The sequence below is a fragment of the Carassius gibelio genome, chromosome A5 (genome assembly GCF_023724105.1).
Source record: "Carassius gibelio isolate Cgi1373 ecotype wild population from Czech Republic chromosome A5, carGib1.2-hapl.c, whole genome shotgun sequence".
NCBI lineage: Eukaryota > Metazoa > Chordata > Actinopteri > Cypriniformes > Cyprinidae > Carassius > Carassius gibelio.
Genome location: NC_068375.1, coordinates 35,781,841 through 35,796,432, shown reverse-complemented (window position 1 = coordinate 35,796,432; position 14,592 = coordinate 35,781,841). Strand labels below are relative to the sequence as shown.

The 14,592-nt window shown below is 36.4% G+C and overlaps 1 protein-coding gene across 1 annotated transcript in view; it reads right to left on the bottom strand.

The window, feature by feature from the left end:
• Positions 1-12,181, bottom strand: part of LOC128014204 (reticulon-4 receptor-like) — an 82,832-nt gene extending 70,651 nt beyond the window's left edge. Inside the window, exon 1 of the mRNA XM_052597587.1 lies at positions 11,694-12,181. Coding sequence (XP_052453547.1) covers positions 11,694-11,715 — 22 coding nt within the window. The 5' untranslated portion in view covers positions 11,716-12,181. The remainder of the gene's footprint in view (positions 1-11,693) is intronic.
• Between the last annotated feature and the right edge of the window lie 2,411 nt (positions 12,182-14,592).

Here is a 14,592-nt window from a genome sequence, read left to right as displayed (position 1 = left end):
TCGATTTCTCTAACCTACAATTTAAAACTCGGTGCTTAGCATCTATGTCACGCTGTTCATTGATTGGCCCGGCTGTTTTCAGACCGGTGGCAAACAGAAAGCTCTGACGCTGTATCAGACTGAGTACAAAAGCGAAATGAAATTGAGCGGAAGTAGGAAGTCTGACGTAGTCAGGCTACTTGCAGGCTATCAATTTTAATAATAATCTTAGTCTCACGTGAGAACTCCGGTCTTGCACATGTTGTTTCCTTGTCATATCTCGTGTGTGTTTGGTTGTGATACGTAGTTTGCATGCCAGACAGAGTTGTCGGCAATTCTTCCTATTGTAAAGTTATGGAGTGTGAAACCTTCTGCCGCCCATCCATTGTGCAGTGTGAACATAGCAGCGACTGAATGCTGGCCAAGATAGTCAAGCAGTGTAAAAAGAACAGTGACCCGACTACTTTGAAAATCGTGCAGTCTGAACTCGGCTTTACATGCACCTAGCGAACACTCAGAGCACCCTAGAAACCATCCATCTGCACTAACAACCACCCACAAGAGCCTAGCATTACGGCAGAGAGTTTTGCAGGGGACTTTTGAAAGTACTGTTCTTTATAAATTTTAGAATTGTAGTTGATCTTTCTCTGACTGTTTGTTATGACTCTTGATTTTTCATTCTGCTTATGCTTGGACTGATAGCCTAGATCTGGAATGGCCCAGAAAACTCCATCATCATGCACCAGAACATCTGCATTGAGTTCACCTCATTCACTCCCATAAACACCTTGTCACTATGTGCACATAGTGGGAACAATCCCCATAGCAATAATGCCATAATTCTATCAAGGTGGGGATCTCTGTAATCGTGTTTAAGTCATTTGCTCAGATCCAGTGAAACATCCATGTTGTTTCTCTCTGTCAGACATTGCTTTCTCTTCTGCCATACCTCATTCCTTTCCAAGCAGATGAATGATGGTCTAAATATCTTTTTTCCACCCAGCCCTGACTCCTAATGTAGATACATTGCTTGTTTCAAACTATACTTATGATGAAAAACACAATATTTTGTCTTCTATTCAGTTTCACGCTTTGTTTCATTTTATTATAGTGTTTGTTTTTTTTCTCTGGTGGGTATATCAACCATTCACTTTGTGCCTTTGTTTCTCTGTCTAGCTATCTGTCTGTCTCTCTCTGTCGATCTGTCTGATACTTACTCATTCTTTTCTCAAAGGAAAAAAAAAATGTCTAAAATGAGCAACGCTTGTACTTCTGAATTTTATTTAGAAGCTGTTTAAAAGGAATCAGTATTTTGCTGTTTATAAGGCCTGTTTCTCCAAAGAAGTTTTGGAGAATGTTTTATTCCCCATCATAGAGAAATACTCATTTAAAGCCAGAAGAAAGAAGTAAAAAAGATAAAACACAGTTCTTATACACACCATTTGTCCATATTTGATTAAATTCTCAGTCTTATTCAGCAGTATCAGTTAACAGAAGAGCAATCAATATCAGTGTAATATGCTAAGGTTTTGTGTGATATCTCAAGTGTACTTGTTTATCTATAATCTTGAAACATATAGTCTCAGATCCAAACAAAAGTGCAAGGATAGTCTACTGTAAAATGATAAGTGTTTAATAGTGCCTTATCAGCCATGCACCCTTGAGGTCCGCATTAATTATCACAAGAAATCATATGAAAACATGTCCAGGTTTATGACCAGACATGTTCTTGAGAGATTTGTAAAACCTATTTAAACTCGGTTGTAAAAACTGTAAGAAGGTTCATATTCTGTTATACCCGTTATCTTGGGAGTTATTTCCCAAGTTAGTTTTGTTTTGACCAGAAAAGAAAGAAAAATAAAAGAGAGAAAATTAGCAAAAACTGCTTTTGTCTAATTCTATTTGATTTAACAACAAAGCTTTAAACCAGAAGAATAAATCTATATCTAAATCTATATAGACCTTGTATCAGAGTCTGAATCCAAAGCCTTGTACTAGCTCTCACACTCCATTTGTGCTGATTTCTAAAAGAGATGCTAAAAGATTGTCACTAATGGATCTGTGGTGTTAAAGGTGTGATGAATCACGGCTGCCTGAGTGATAACGGAAGCGAAAAAGTGACAGCGAGCAGAGAGAAACAGAGAGTAAAGGTGGCTGGAGAGGTCCAAACAAAGACACGCAAAGAGAAAAATGGTGAAACGGCACAGAAAAGGAGGAACGACACTGACTTATGGTCCAGACAAAGGCTCAAGTCAAGCACCTAATTTAAGGTCGTCTTGTGCTCTGTCTAATTAACTATTTACCAGCTCATCCATCACCAGCTCTATTCAGCTACTCACAGAGTTCAGCTACTTACCTCTCCTCTCCAGATTAAAGGATAAATGTTTCATTACCATGGGCGTATGTTCGGCTAAAAATGGTTGTTAGCTGAAGCATTTATATTTGAGTATTGTAATGAGGAAAAAATGAAGCAGAATCACCATTAATTAATCTTTGATTCAGAAGACAGAATGGCTGCCGCGGCTTGAAAGAGGAGCACGGGCTCACTTGTTAGCTTGGAGCTCTCCCTGTTTGCTTTGAAAGGGAGAAAGTGGTGTTTGTCTGGAGACAGAGTTGGAGCTAATCCTCAGAGGGACGCTTTACTGCATGTCCACCTCTTGTCAATTACGCTGCCAGTTCTAAGTTCCGTGTTCGCTGCAATTAGATCCTGCTTCAGGCACTATCTAAAATTAATTAACATATGATCGCTTATGCAGAATTTAATGCAGACAAAAGTTTTTGATCAAATGTACCTGCCCGGGAGGAGGGCTAATTAACACAGAAGTATAACACTGTGCAGAATAGAGCTGGACAGCATGATGTATAAAGCATGCAACGGAGGAAACATGCCAGGTTTGCTTTGACATTTACTGTATACTGTGGCAGATATATTTTTGAGGTTATCAGTGTGCAGGAGTTTAAATAACATTATATATATATATAAATATACACACACACACACACACACACACACATACTACCAGTCAAAAGTTTGGTAAAATTAAGATTTGTTTTATGTTTTTGAAATAATTATTTTATGCTCAACCAAGGCTGTATTTTTTTTTTTTTTTTTTGATTAAATAAATTAAGTAAAAACAGCAATAAATATTATATATTGTAACAATTTAAAACAAATTTAAATTTAACTTATTCTTATAATGTAAAAGCTGTCAAAGCTGGATTTTCAACAGTAATTTCAAGCAGTAATCTCTTTAATATGTTGATCAATTTGCAGCCAACAGTATTCAACATTAATAATAAGAAGCAGTAAGTCAGCAGATTAGAATGTTTTCTGAAGGATTATATGACATTGGAGTCAGAAGAAATCACAGGAATATATAAACTGTGATGTGTTTTTTTTTTATTTGACCTTGGTGCACATTAAAGTCTTTCAAAAAACATTAAAACATTTTTTTAAAATATATTTATATTTTAAAAATATATAATGCATTTGGTGGTTGCCTCTGCAGAGTGCATTAAAATAGTTTTAAAGCCGTGCATTATCCTGATTATACCACATTCATTTGCCAGCACTGACAACTGATTGCAGCACAATATTTGACCAGAAGAGTAAAGACGATGGTTATTTTCGACAGTTACAGCTCATTAGTTCTAGCATTCTGGCTGCTTTAAATCAGATACAGAGATTAAATATTGTGGTAAAACCACATTTTTTTGAATGAATTATCAACTGAGAGAGACGACAGCTGTGTGTGTGAGTTACCTTCGTCTGTGCGACTCTCTATCTACAAGCTGTTTAGTTACATCAAAAACAGCGATTTTACCACATAATGGCTGAGGAATATAATGTAGCGATCTAGTATCTAGGCTATTTTATTAATAAAAGTTGCAGTGCAGCGCTGACAATAAGTTTTGTGCACAGCGTGATCTGTGATTTCCAACATCTCTCTCTCTTGACGTGTTTATGTGTGAGTGTGCATCGATTAATATAACTGACTTGGCACTACCTGTGCAAAGAACCTATGGTTTTAATGCATACTGTACCTGCCAGCCAATCAGAATCGGGTATTCAGAGATACCATGGTGTACATAGACATACTGTGATTTTGGTTATACCTCGCTTTCCTAGAGTAGGAAATATTTTTACATAGAATAATAATCTGTGAAACTCTAAAATGAAAAAATAATATAAAATAAAATAGATTGCAGAATGCATTAAGAAAAAAATGGTGGCATAATGATCCAACACCATCATGGATGGTGATTGAATTTCTCAAATCTCTCAAAGATGAAATTTCTCCCCAATTTCAAATCGAAAGTTGCTCTAGTTTCATTCCATGCTATAGCTCAAAGCCTTTTAATAGTCAAAAGCTGCCATGAGTACAGCTGTTAACACCATTTCATACCTTTAAGCATGACAGCTAAGCTTATTTTGGCAAGAATAACTTCAAATTTAACAATATCATCCTTTTTCATACACAACACATCCCATGTCAGCGAAAGATTGCAAAGCATCGTTACACTGCATCTGTAAAGGTCATCTGATTGATGCGGTTTGGTCATTCTGCTGAACAGAGAGCTCATCTGATGCAACAGTATGTGAGATTGCCTGAATAAATGAAGCTACTGCAGTGGATTCAGTTCATTCAGTGGGATTTGATGAGCTTCTGTTGAGTTTCTTACCACACCTGCAATACTTTTCACACTATATGCAATGGATATTTTTTTTTTTTTTTAGGCCAAAACTGAATCCGCAAATGTTGCAAAACACAGCATTAGCCACATACAGCTTTGACAGTTTGAAGCCCCCAAGATACAGAAAGCTGACAATTTCAGTATCCTTTTTTTTTCTTCTCACCATTCTGGAATCCATAAAATTACATAATTTGTCAAAGATAAAACCCCCACACCCAATAGTGTTTCTGTTTCATAGCTTATCAGACTTAAGTAACATATTTAGAAAAAAATCATATTATCAGCCCTCTTAAAATCCTAAGAATAAATCAAATTGACACAGATAAGTCTACTGTTAATTCATGTTCATGTTGAAATCTCATAAAATCAGCTATGATTTTGAGACATTGTTGAGATCTACTGAGAAACTTGCCCAAACTTTCAAAAACATAAATAATAATAATAAAAAAAAAAAAATCTGAGACACAGGAGCAAAAATCTTTTTTATCTTAGTAATGAACAACTTTCAGGAATGAAAAGTGAAATGCATGTATTAGTGTTTAGTGTTTGGGGTTTTATATTTGGTGATATTAACATATTATTATATATTCTTATAGCTGTTATAGTTCTATACAATCAGTTTACTCTCCATTCTTTAAATCCTCAGGGACTCGTTCATGCTTCCCATCTACTGAATGAGGTACTGTAGGGGTTTCCTGTCTCCTCTTGTTGATTGTTGATAATGCTGCCATCTGAGCAACTGACTCCGAGCAAACAGGATTTACACTTACAGGAGCGATAATAATTAGAAGTGATCTCTCTAATAATGGCCTCCTTTATATTGCCGTCAAAAGCCAAGAGGATGATTTGATTTGATTTACTTACAGCACTCCGAAGTCAAATAATGCCACAGAATCATTCTTGATTATACCTGCATCTTGCCTCAGTTGTTTCTACACGTTAAATGCAATATTTAGCAGTCAGTTTGAGGTCACCCATCACTCAGAATGCTATTTGGCAGAAAGATGGAAGGACCATTGACCTTGATAACTTCACTCTCCCACTCTCTGCCTGCAAACTCTCTTGAAAAAATCAGTTACTTATATATATATATATATATATATATATATATATATATATATATATATATATATATATATATATATATATATATATATAACGAATTAGTTAATATACTGTATGCATGCATCGTATAGATACATATCGTACATAGTACTATTTTATAATTTTTTTCTTCTGTTAAATGTATAATTATTATTATTTTATTTTATATATATTTGAAACAAAATATACAAGATGTACACATTTTAAATATTTGAAATTAAATTAAATATATAACTAGGGGTGCATCGATCCGATATTCGGGTATGGTATCGGCTCTGATACTGCAATTTTCTGCTGATCGGGTATCGTACAGACGAAAGGCACAACACCATTATTAGGCACATAAACATTTTTGTTGCCATATTTCAAGTGTTCTGAAGCTGTTCCATAGATCAATGTGCGATACACATTAATATTGAAGTAATTAAATTCAAGTTCACATAAACTCTTCAGCTGTGGATGTCTGTCCTCCTCCATTCAGCAATCAAACTGTGTGTTGTGTTCAGTTACAGTAAAAACGATGAAACTATCTTCAAGATCGCACAATAACTGTGGTTTAAAACTGTTAAAAGAGAAGGCTCAATAAACTAACGCACATATTTAATACAGTATGTATAAATACCTCTTCCCTTTGTACTAGTGATGTCCGGTTTGTGAATGAATCATTCAATTTAACCGGTTCTTCTTAGTGAACCAGTTGAACCAGTTCACCACATCAAACTGAATCATTTAAAGGGGGGGGGGGGGGGGGGGTGAAATGCTCGTTTTCACTCAATAACCTGTTAATCTTGAGTACCTATAGAGTAGTACTGCATCCTTCATAACTCCAAAAAGTCTTTAGTTTTATTATATTCAGAAGAGAAAGATAGTCTGTACCGATTTTTCCCAGAAAAACACGACCGGCTGGAGGCGTGACGTGTGGGCGGAGCTAAAGAATCACAAGCGCGAGTAAGCTTTTGTGTTTAGAGCATGTGACAGCTGTGATGGCTGAAACTGAACGAGAGCAGCAGCAGCAACGACTCGCTCCGAGCGGGGCTCGAACCCAGGTCTCCAGCATGGGAGGCGGACGCACTAACAAGGAGGCAGAGATATTTTAAGCAGTTTTACTCACCGCAAGCGGTTCCAACACACGATCGTGACCCTTTTTCGTTGGGACTGCATTATCCTTAAGAAATAAACAATACGCAAATCCGTCGTCAAACTGGGCCTTGTTTGTAAAACAAGCATCTTCGAAATGCAGGGAACAAACACTTGCACAACTCCGTTGATGCTCTGTAAAAATAAACTCCATCCACTGGTCCCTTAATGCTGTTTTTTTTGGTAATCTGTGCAGGGTTGTCTTGCTCTGGCAACCAAAAACACACTTCTTTTGTGACATTTCGCGACGCTCTCGCTCTGATCAGTGATTGTCTGTGCTCAGCCTCTCAGTGCTCTGCTATACGGGAGCGCGCGCTCTTCCGGCAGAAGTGCCCTTATAAGGAAATTCCGCTCCATCTAACGTCACACAGAGCCATACTCTAAAAAAAACTTTCCGAAACTTGTGACAAACTGGAAGGAGTATTTTTGGAACAGAAATACTCCTTCAAACGTACAACTTAATTTTTTGAAACTTTGTCCATGTTTAGCATGGGAATCCAACTCTTTAACAGTGTAAAAAACTCAGTATGCATGAAATAGCATCCCCCCCCCCCCCCCCTTTAAAACTAATTTCTCCAGGAAGCATTAATCCGCAAATTACTTAAGTTATTTACTTTTTTAACATGGCTAACACTCCCTCTGAGTCGAAAATAAACCAGTATCCTGGAGTAATTGATTTATTCAAACAGTACACCAGCTGAAGTGCTGTGAAGAGAGAACTGAAGATGACCACGAGCAGTGCAGCTTGTGTGTTGTGCTAACTTTTCTATGCAGACTCGGAGGGCTGCGCAGCCTGCACACTGTGACACTGTATTGTTTCAAGTTCGTTCTTCTGCGCACGGGATGCGCATAATCGGTCTGTGCTGGTCTGTATTGGCACCTTTAGTATTATAATACTTTTATGCACAGTCAAAGATTATTAAAAGTCCTTTTTGTTATGTCCTATCTATCACATGTTGTTGCCATTATTACTGTTCTATACATTTAAAATAAATGTCTTTTAGATTTCTATATAAATGTATATACTTGTTTTTTCATGAATGTATTTTACAATATTAAAAAAAGTAGTGTAACATTTTACCAGATTTTATACTTACTCACTTTTATTTGTGAATAAATTAGTTTATAATAGTATTTTAGTCATAGAATATGATTACATTTTTATTTTTCATTTGCTATTTTTCATTAAAATTGAAAAAAAAAAAAGTTGTGTTGTGTGATTAACACAAAAGAGTAATGATCAGGTCAACACAGAGAAGTATGGAAATTCTATATTTATTTTAAAAAAAATGCACTGGTAATGGATTAGATCGGTATCAGCAGATACTCAGAATTTTCGGTATCGGATCAGTTCTGAAAAAAAAATGGTATCGTTGCATCCCTATATATAACTCAGATTCAAATTACAAAACAAAAAGGAAAACAAAATTACTTGTAAATCCACTGGAATATCAGGCAGACTTGTTTTGTTGACTGTGACGCTCTTAACATTAAAGCTCTCAACAAACAGACTGCACACGTCATTGCACACAATTGGAAAAATATCACCAAGTCCTACTATGATCTTTGAAATCCCAGCACTTTCCAGACCACAGCTAGTCTGATTCATCCTACGTCAACCAATGCGACTTCATAACAGCTGATACCCTTTGTTCCACACCTGCGAGTAGCAGATGAAGCTCTGTATCAGAGAGACCTCTCAGCAGAATGAGCCTCCCTCCAACAGAGCCTTTCTGTGAGTCTGCTGCTCTCTGCCATGTATCCTGATCATCCACATTATTTGGTTGATAACAGGAGACTGGAGTGCAAATGCCTTGTTTGCTGTCTGTGTAAATATGGGTGGTTATGAAGAGGGTCTTCTTGAGAGTGACAGAATGAGTGAAAGTTATAAGACAAAGCTTTACACTAAAAGCTCACCACAGTGAATTAGCTCTCCGTGTTGAAGAGCTGCAGGCTGGAATATTTTCAGCACTTTTAATAAATTTTTCGACCGTCAGGAAGGAAAAGTAATCTTTACAGCTGCTTGCCTGAAACAGAGACTAAAACCCTTTTGGAGAAAAATGCTCTTCAGACTTCAAACACAAGCAAAACTGCAGACCCAATAGCTACAAGCTTAAAACACAAATGTCTTTCTGTTAACAATGCTTTCTGACTGAAATACTTCTAAACTCACTGTCCTTTCTAAACTCACTGCCCAGGTTTCAGATTTTATATTGCGTGTTGATTTATGCTTAATGTTACCTATACTATATAGTAAGATTATAACCTAAGAGATACACATTCATCAAACTTGCACCAACGGCATTGGTGTTAATAATGTCAAACTTGGTTGGTTACACCTAAAGGAGCCATATTTGAATGTGCAAGCAAGTGCAAATGAATATTGTGAGCTTTAGCAGATGGGAAGACTTCCAGTGGATGAATATACTGCTCATGTTCTGTTCACATCTGCATAAGTCAGATGGCTGGCAGTTTTTACAAAGAAACAGCAAGTAACAATAAACTAACCTTGAAATGTTTAAGTAGAAGGACTGAAATACTATTTTCTCGTAAAGCATACTTTAATAATCTTTTTTACAGTGTGAGTAAATTGACACAGAGGTCATGTAAATTTCATGCTACTGTTCACTCATTTTGAAATGAATCAGATTGTTTTATGGTTGACTACTGCTTATGAGGGCCAAAAGTGAGTGAGTGGACAAACAAAGAAAATAAGAGTAAAAGCTTTCTGAGTGGGCTATCCTTCGTCTTGCTCTAGCTTTAATTACAGGATCCACAGCTAAAACAAAAATATACATCATTTATCATCCAAATACCAATACCTCCACACATCACATTACAGAAATGAAGACTCCTTATTCATTCTCCTCTCCTCCTCACATTCCCTCTCTCCACCCCCGGCAGATCCATCTGCACGACTATACTACCCCTCTTTCTCATCCTTAACGCTCTCCGTCTCACTATGATGGAATATTTAATGTGTTTTCAGCTCAATCAGGTTAGCTCTGCGAGGCGGGGTCACAGATACAGAATGGGTCCAAACAGTGAGAAGAATATGTCCATCTGGCATCCTAAACAACATAACTACCCCTGTGAGAAAGCGCACCGCGAGGAGACACACAAGTTGGTCATGCATGAAACACTACATAACCTTTTTTTTTTTTTTTTACTTAAATCCCTGCAATACATTTTGCACTAATCTAAAATACCCTTTTAGACTAATCTAGAGTGCATTGAGCTTGCTGGATGAAAGTTGTGCAGTGAGATGCTTCCGTTCTTAGAAATGTATGGATTCAGTCACTGCTGTATAGGGTGGAGCACTGCTGCTTTTCACCACCTCCCAAAGCTTCTTGTGATCGTGTGATGTGATCTTTAGTTAGATCTGCTGACGAGCTCACAAGTATAATCAAAACAAACATTGTCAATGCTTTGTTAAAGCCTAATTAGGCCAGGTATAATGCAGTACAAATGTGCTTCAACCATTTTTTAACAGTGCCGTAATCTCTGCTGTCCTCTTTGGGTTGAAAACAGCAAAACAGGAAGCTGAGACTTTGTTGTTGATTTCAGCACCATGGACAGCACCTTTCTGAATTTGCCTGATTTAGAAAGCAAAACCAAATGTTAGACTGAATTTTTATATTATAAAACTTTATAGATAAAGTCTTCCTTGACCTATTTATCTATAAACACCAGGGAAAACCAGAGAATTTTATACTGTATTTATGTTTTTTATTTATTTATTTTTATTTTGCATGTATTTAGAGGAGAATACTCTGAAAATACTCCTTTTTAGTTACATATGCTTAATTCTAATGACTAAAGTTAGCATATTCGATAAGGTCCTTTTCTTCAGATACTGGTACTGTAAGAAAATAAATGCTCAAATATATTTCACATTTGACATTGTATGAAAATAAATCAAATAAAACACTAGCATTAAACACAAAACTGCATGGACAGTACTGCACGCGCAACTATAAGTTATCAACAACAACTATTTACAATCTTTATAAACCCCCATTCATTGTCCAGGCCTTTGTAATTAAATATTCTGATTTAAAAGCCAATGGCCACTCCCCCAAACACCATATGCAAATGAGCAGACCCCATATGAAACTACTCAGATTTACTCAAACGTCTTGAACAACACACAGGATGTATTTGAAACCTCACAATTATTACTGTCTAAAATTAGAAGCACATTTCAAATTGATTTAAAAAAGAAAAAATATAAATATTACAAAATAATTTTATTTTCAATTTTCTCACTGCATCAACAACGGGAAGAGTGCCGTCTGCGGTAGGAAACTGCTAACCAACCTCGACCGTGAGCAAACTACCCTGCGTAAACCTATTCAGATACTCAAGCTCGCGCACCCCTTCATGGACGCGCATTAACTAGTTGAGACATAGGTTTATGCTCGTGTCAATCCAAAGCAACTTTGACTTTTCCCGACAGACTGTCTGTTTGCGACGCGTCAAACTAGAACACGTTTTTAACGAAGCGTCGTGTTCGTAGTGTAACATTCGCGTCGCGTACGATAGTACAAAATGACCGTATTTTTATTTACGGAGAGTTCTGAATATATGAGCACACCCATTCAGTGTTTGCAATAGGTACCGGGAGTAAAGCACATAATACCCTTCTTTTCCGTGAAAGACATTTGGGAATGCGCGTGGCGTGTAGATGCGGCGGTTAAACTGTGTATAATAAATCAAAACAGCGAATTCAGCAAATATAACTTAATAAATAAATAATAATAATGTCCATGACTTACCCTCAACAATTAAAGCCTTCATGTTTTACGAATAAATCCAGTAAATTAGTAATCCCAGAAAGATGTTCCCTTTGGTCTGCAGAAGATGGTGTTTTCCTCGCTGTGGTAAATTGTAATAATTTGCAAACCTCACGGAAGATGAACCACTATCATCCCTGCCGCTCAAACTTTACCCGACGGTCGCCGTAGAGGCGCGGGACGGAGAGCAGCGTCTCCCGGTGGTTCCTTTCTCAGTCATTTGGACAGAGACACAATCACAGTAACATCCAAACTCAAAGATCTGCTGCTCACTGCCGACACGGAGCTGCCCCGGAGGACTGCCGAGAGCTGGGGAAAGTCACACTGGAAGGGGATAAACTACTGGCGGGATGAATCCATATAGGCTGTATGTCACATTTCCGGTGAAAGCAGAAGTATTCCAAAGATCCGAGCGTCCGTGCAGCCGCGCGGGAGGAACGGAAATAGGCTGTGGCGCCGTGCGCGCCCGCGAGAGAAAGAGAGAGAGAGAGGTGAGAGAGAGAGAGAGAGAGAGAGAGAGAGAGTTGGCGGGGCGGCTTAGAGATTAATATACAGGTAATTATTATTATTATTTCAGACAATTATTTTAAACAATTTTAAAACACATCAACACAGTTATGCAAAAATTAAATGAAAAAACAACAACAACATATAAATAATAATAATATGAAAGTCTCCAGCTTGTGTCAACCTTAGTAATAAACTAGTAATAAACAATTCAATAAATAAACAAACACATACATAAATACATACATAGGCTACATATAATAATGACACCAAGAGGTCCTCATCAAGCATAAGTCATCTTTTTCATACTTTGTATAATGTTAAAATGTCTCAGTTTAGCTTGAAATGGCACAATGCAGTCGAATAACATGCATTACTTTACAATGACTAAAAATCACTAACTGGAAAAGGCACCTGTTTCATAGAATGATATTTTTTTCTGTATTTGGTGTAATGCAATGTGATAATGTGGTTTAAGGTAAAAATAAAAATACAATTATTTAAGCCCCGCCTTTCTGAAAGGCGTAGATTTTTACAAAGCTCATCATTCTGAAAAATGAGTTGTGCGCTAATTGGCCAGCTATCCAGTGCGTTGTGACTTGCCGAATAACTCAAGCATGTGATGTTGCGCCCCTTACCATACTGTGATGCCGTTTGATGAGACAAAAGCAATAAAACCCATTGCAAATGAGGCTTTTGTTGCATCCAGTGGGAACATAATTACTGATTATAATGACTTATACTGTATTTTTATGCGTTGCATTTCTCCGCATAAACCTAAAACCATGTCTGCATTTGTGATTAAAGACACAATAAGTGCTACTCTACACTGCGTAAAACTCACATTTGAATCATCAGTGGCAAATTCTTTAAATATGAAAAAGTACTTACAGGCTGTTTTAGTAGGACATGGACGAGCCTTATCTTTTATAAATAATATCTTTTTGGGTTTGAGACTTTAATCTTTGCAACTTTAGGGATCTTATGCATGAACAGCTTGTAACACTCCAAAGAGAAAAGAAAACTTGAAATTTTAACATATGTCCCTTTTAAAATCTTAAGATTCTAACATTTTCTTTATCTTTCTGTATCTTTTATTATTGTTATTATTATTATTATTAATCTAGTATTGTTATTTTCTGTGCATTGTTTACATATTTGATTTCTCTTAAACTGTACTTTCAAATTACTGTACCCCAATAGTCATGCAAATGAAGCATAACTGAACTGAATATAAACAAACAAAGACAAAAAGGGAAAGAGAAAGGGTATTGTGGGGTTGCTTTGTGAAAGAGAGAGAGACAGAAAGAGGGAGAGATTAATGTTTTATAGCACAGGAGCAGGAATAGAGCACTAATGAATCTTTTATAGATTTCAGATGCTTTGGCGTGGAGAGAATTCATTTGTATAAAACTAAGGCATTCCTGCATATATATATATATATATATATATATATATATATATATATATATATATATATATATATACAATTATAAACAAAAGGGCCTGAGGACATGTAAACTTTTAGAAATTGCAGCTGAATTCATTTGACATACCCATCTTTGTCAGATGACTTATAAAGTCCATAATAACAGCTAAAGAACCAATAAAACAAATTTCCTTGTCTGCATTTAACACACTGCTCCATGAATCAACTGTCTCTGTTGGAAAAATGTACAGGTAGGATAATTGTTTCTGTGAAAATAGAGAAAGATGACATTCAGGTTTGATGACTTTGAAGACCTCTCATGTTACAATTACAAAAAGATCCATCCATATCCATCTGGCTTCTCTCCTCACAGACTAATGATGTGAATATCTACTGATTAGATATGAAACAATGTAAATCAACATGTCACATTTGCAAAAGAATGAAAACTATTGCTTAAGATTCATCCAAAAGTTTTACCTATTTGCCTTTCTACCAAAGCATTGTAAACATATGGTTTATATAAGTCATTTTTATAATATATAACAACAATTCAAGATTTAAAAAAGAAAATAAATAAATAATAATAAACACTTATGATTTTAAGTACTTTAGTTTCAGGCAAATGTTTCTTTTAACAGTGCACAAAGAGTTGCATTCAAATGGCAGTTGTTTAACATTTCTATGCATTCATTCATATGTTGCTCCCATCATGCAATAATGCAGTATCCAACTAATTTTGTCTATACTCATTACCTTGAGCATATGCATTTGAGATAGCCTGCTTTAATACTGAGCCTGTGACTACCAACCACAATTAATGCTGGAGTGTAATATGCAGTCATAGATCGTGGATGAAACACAGTGTGGAAACTTGAACAGTAGATTAAATGAGCATGTTAATTCACACACACAGTTATCAGGGATATTTTTTTGGCCAGAAGA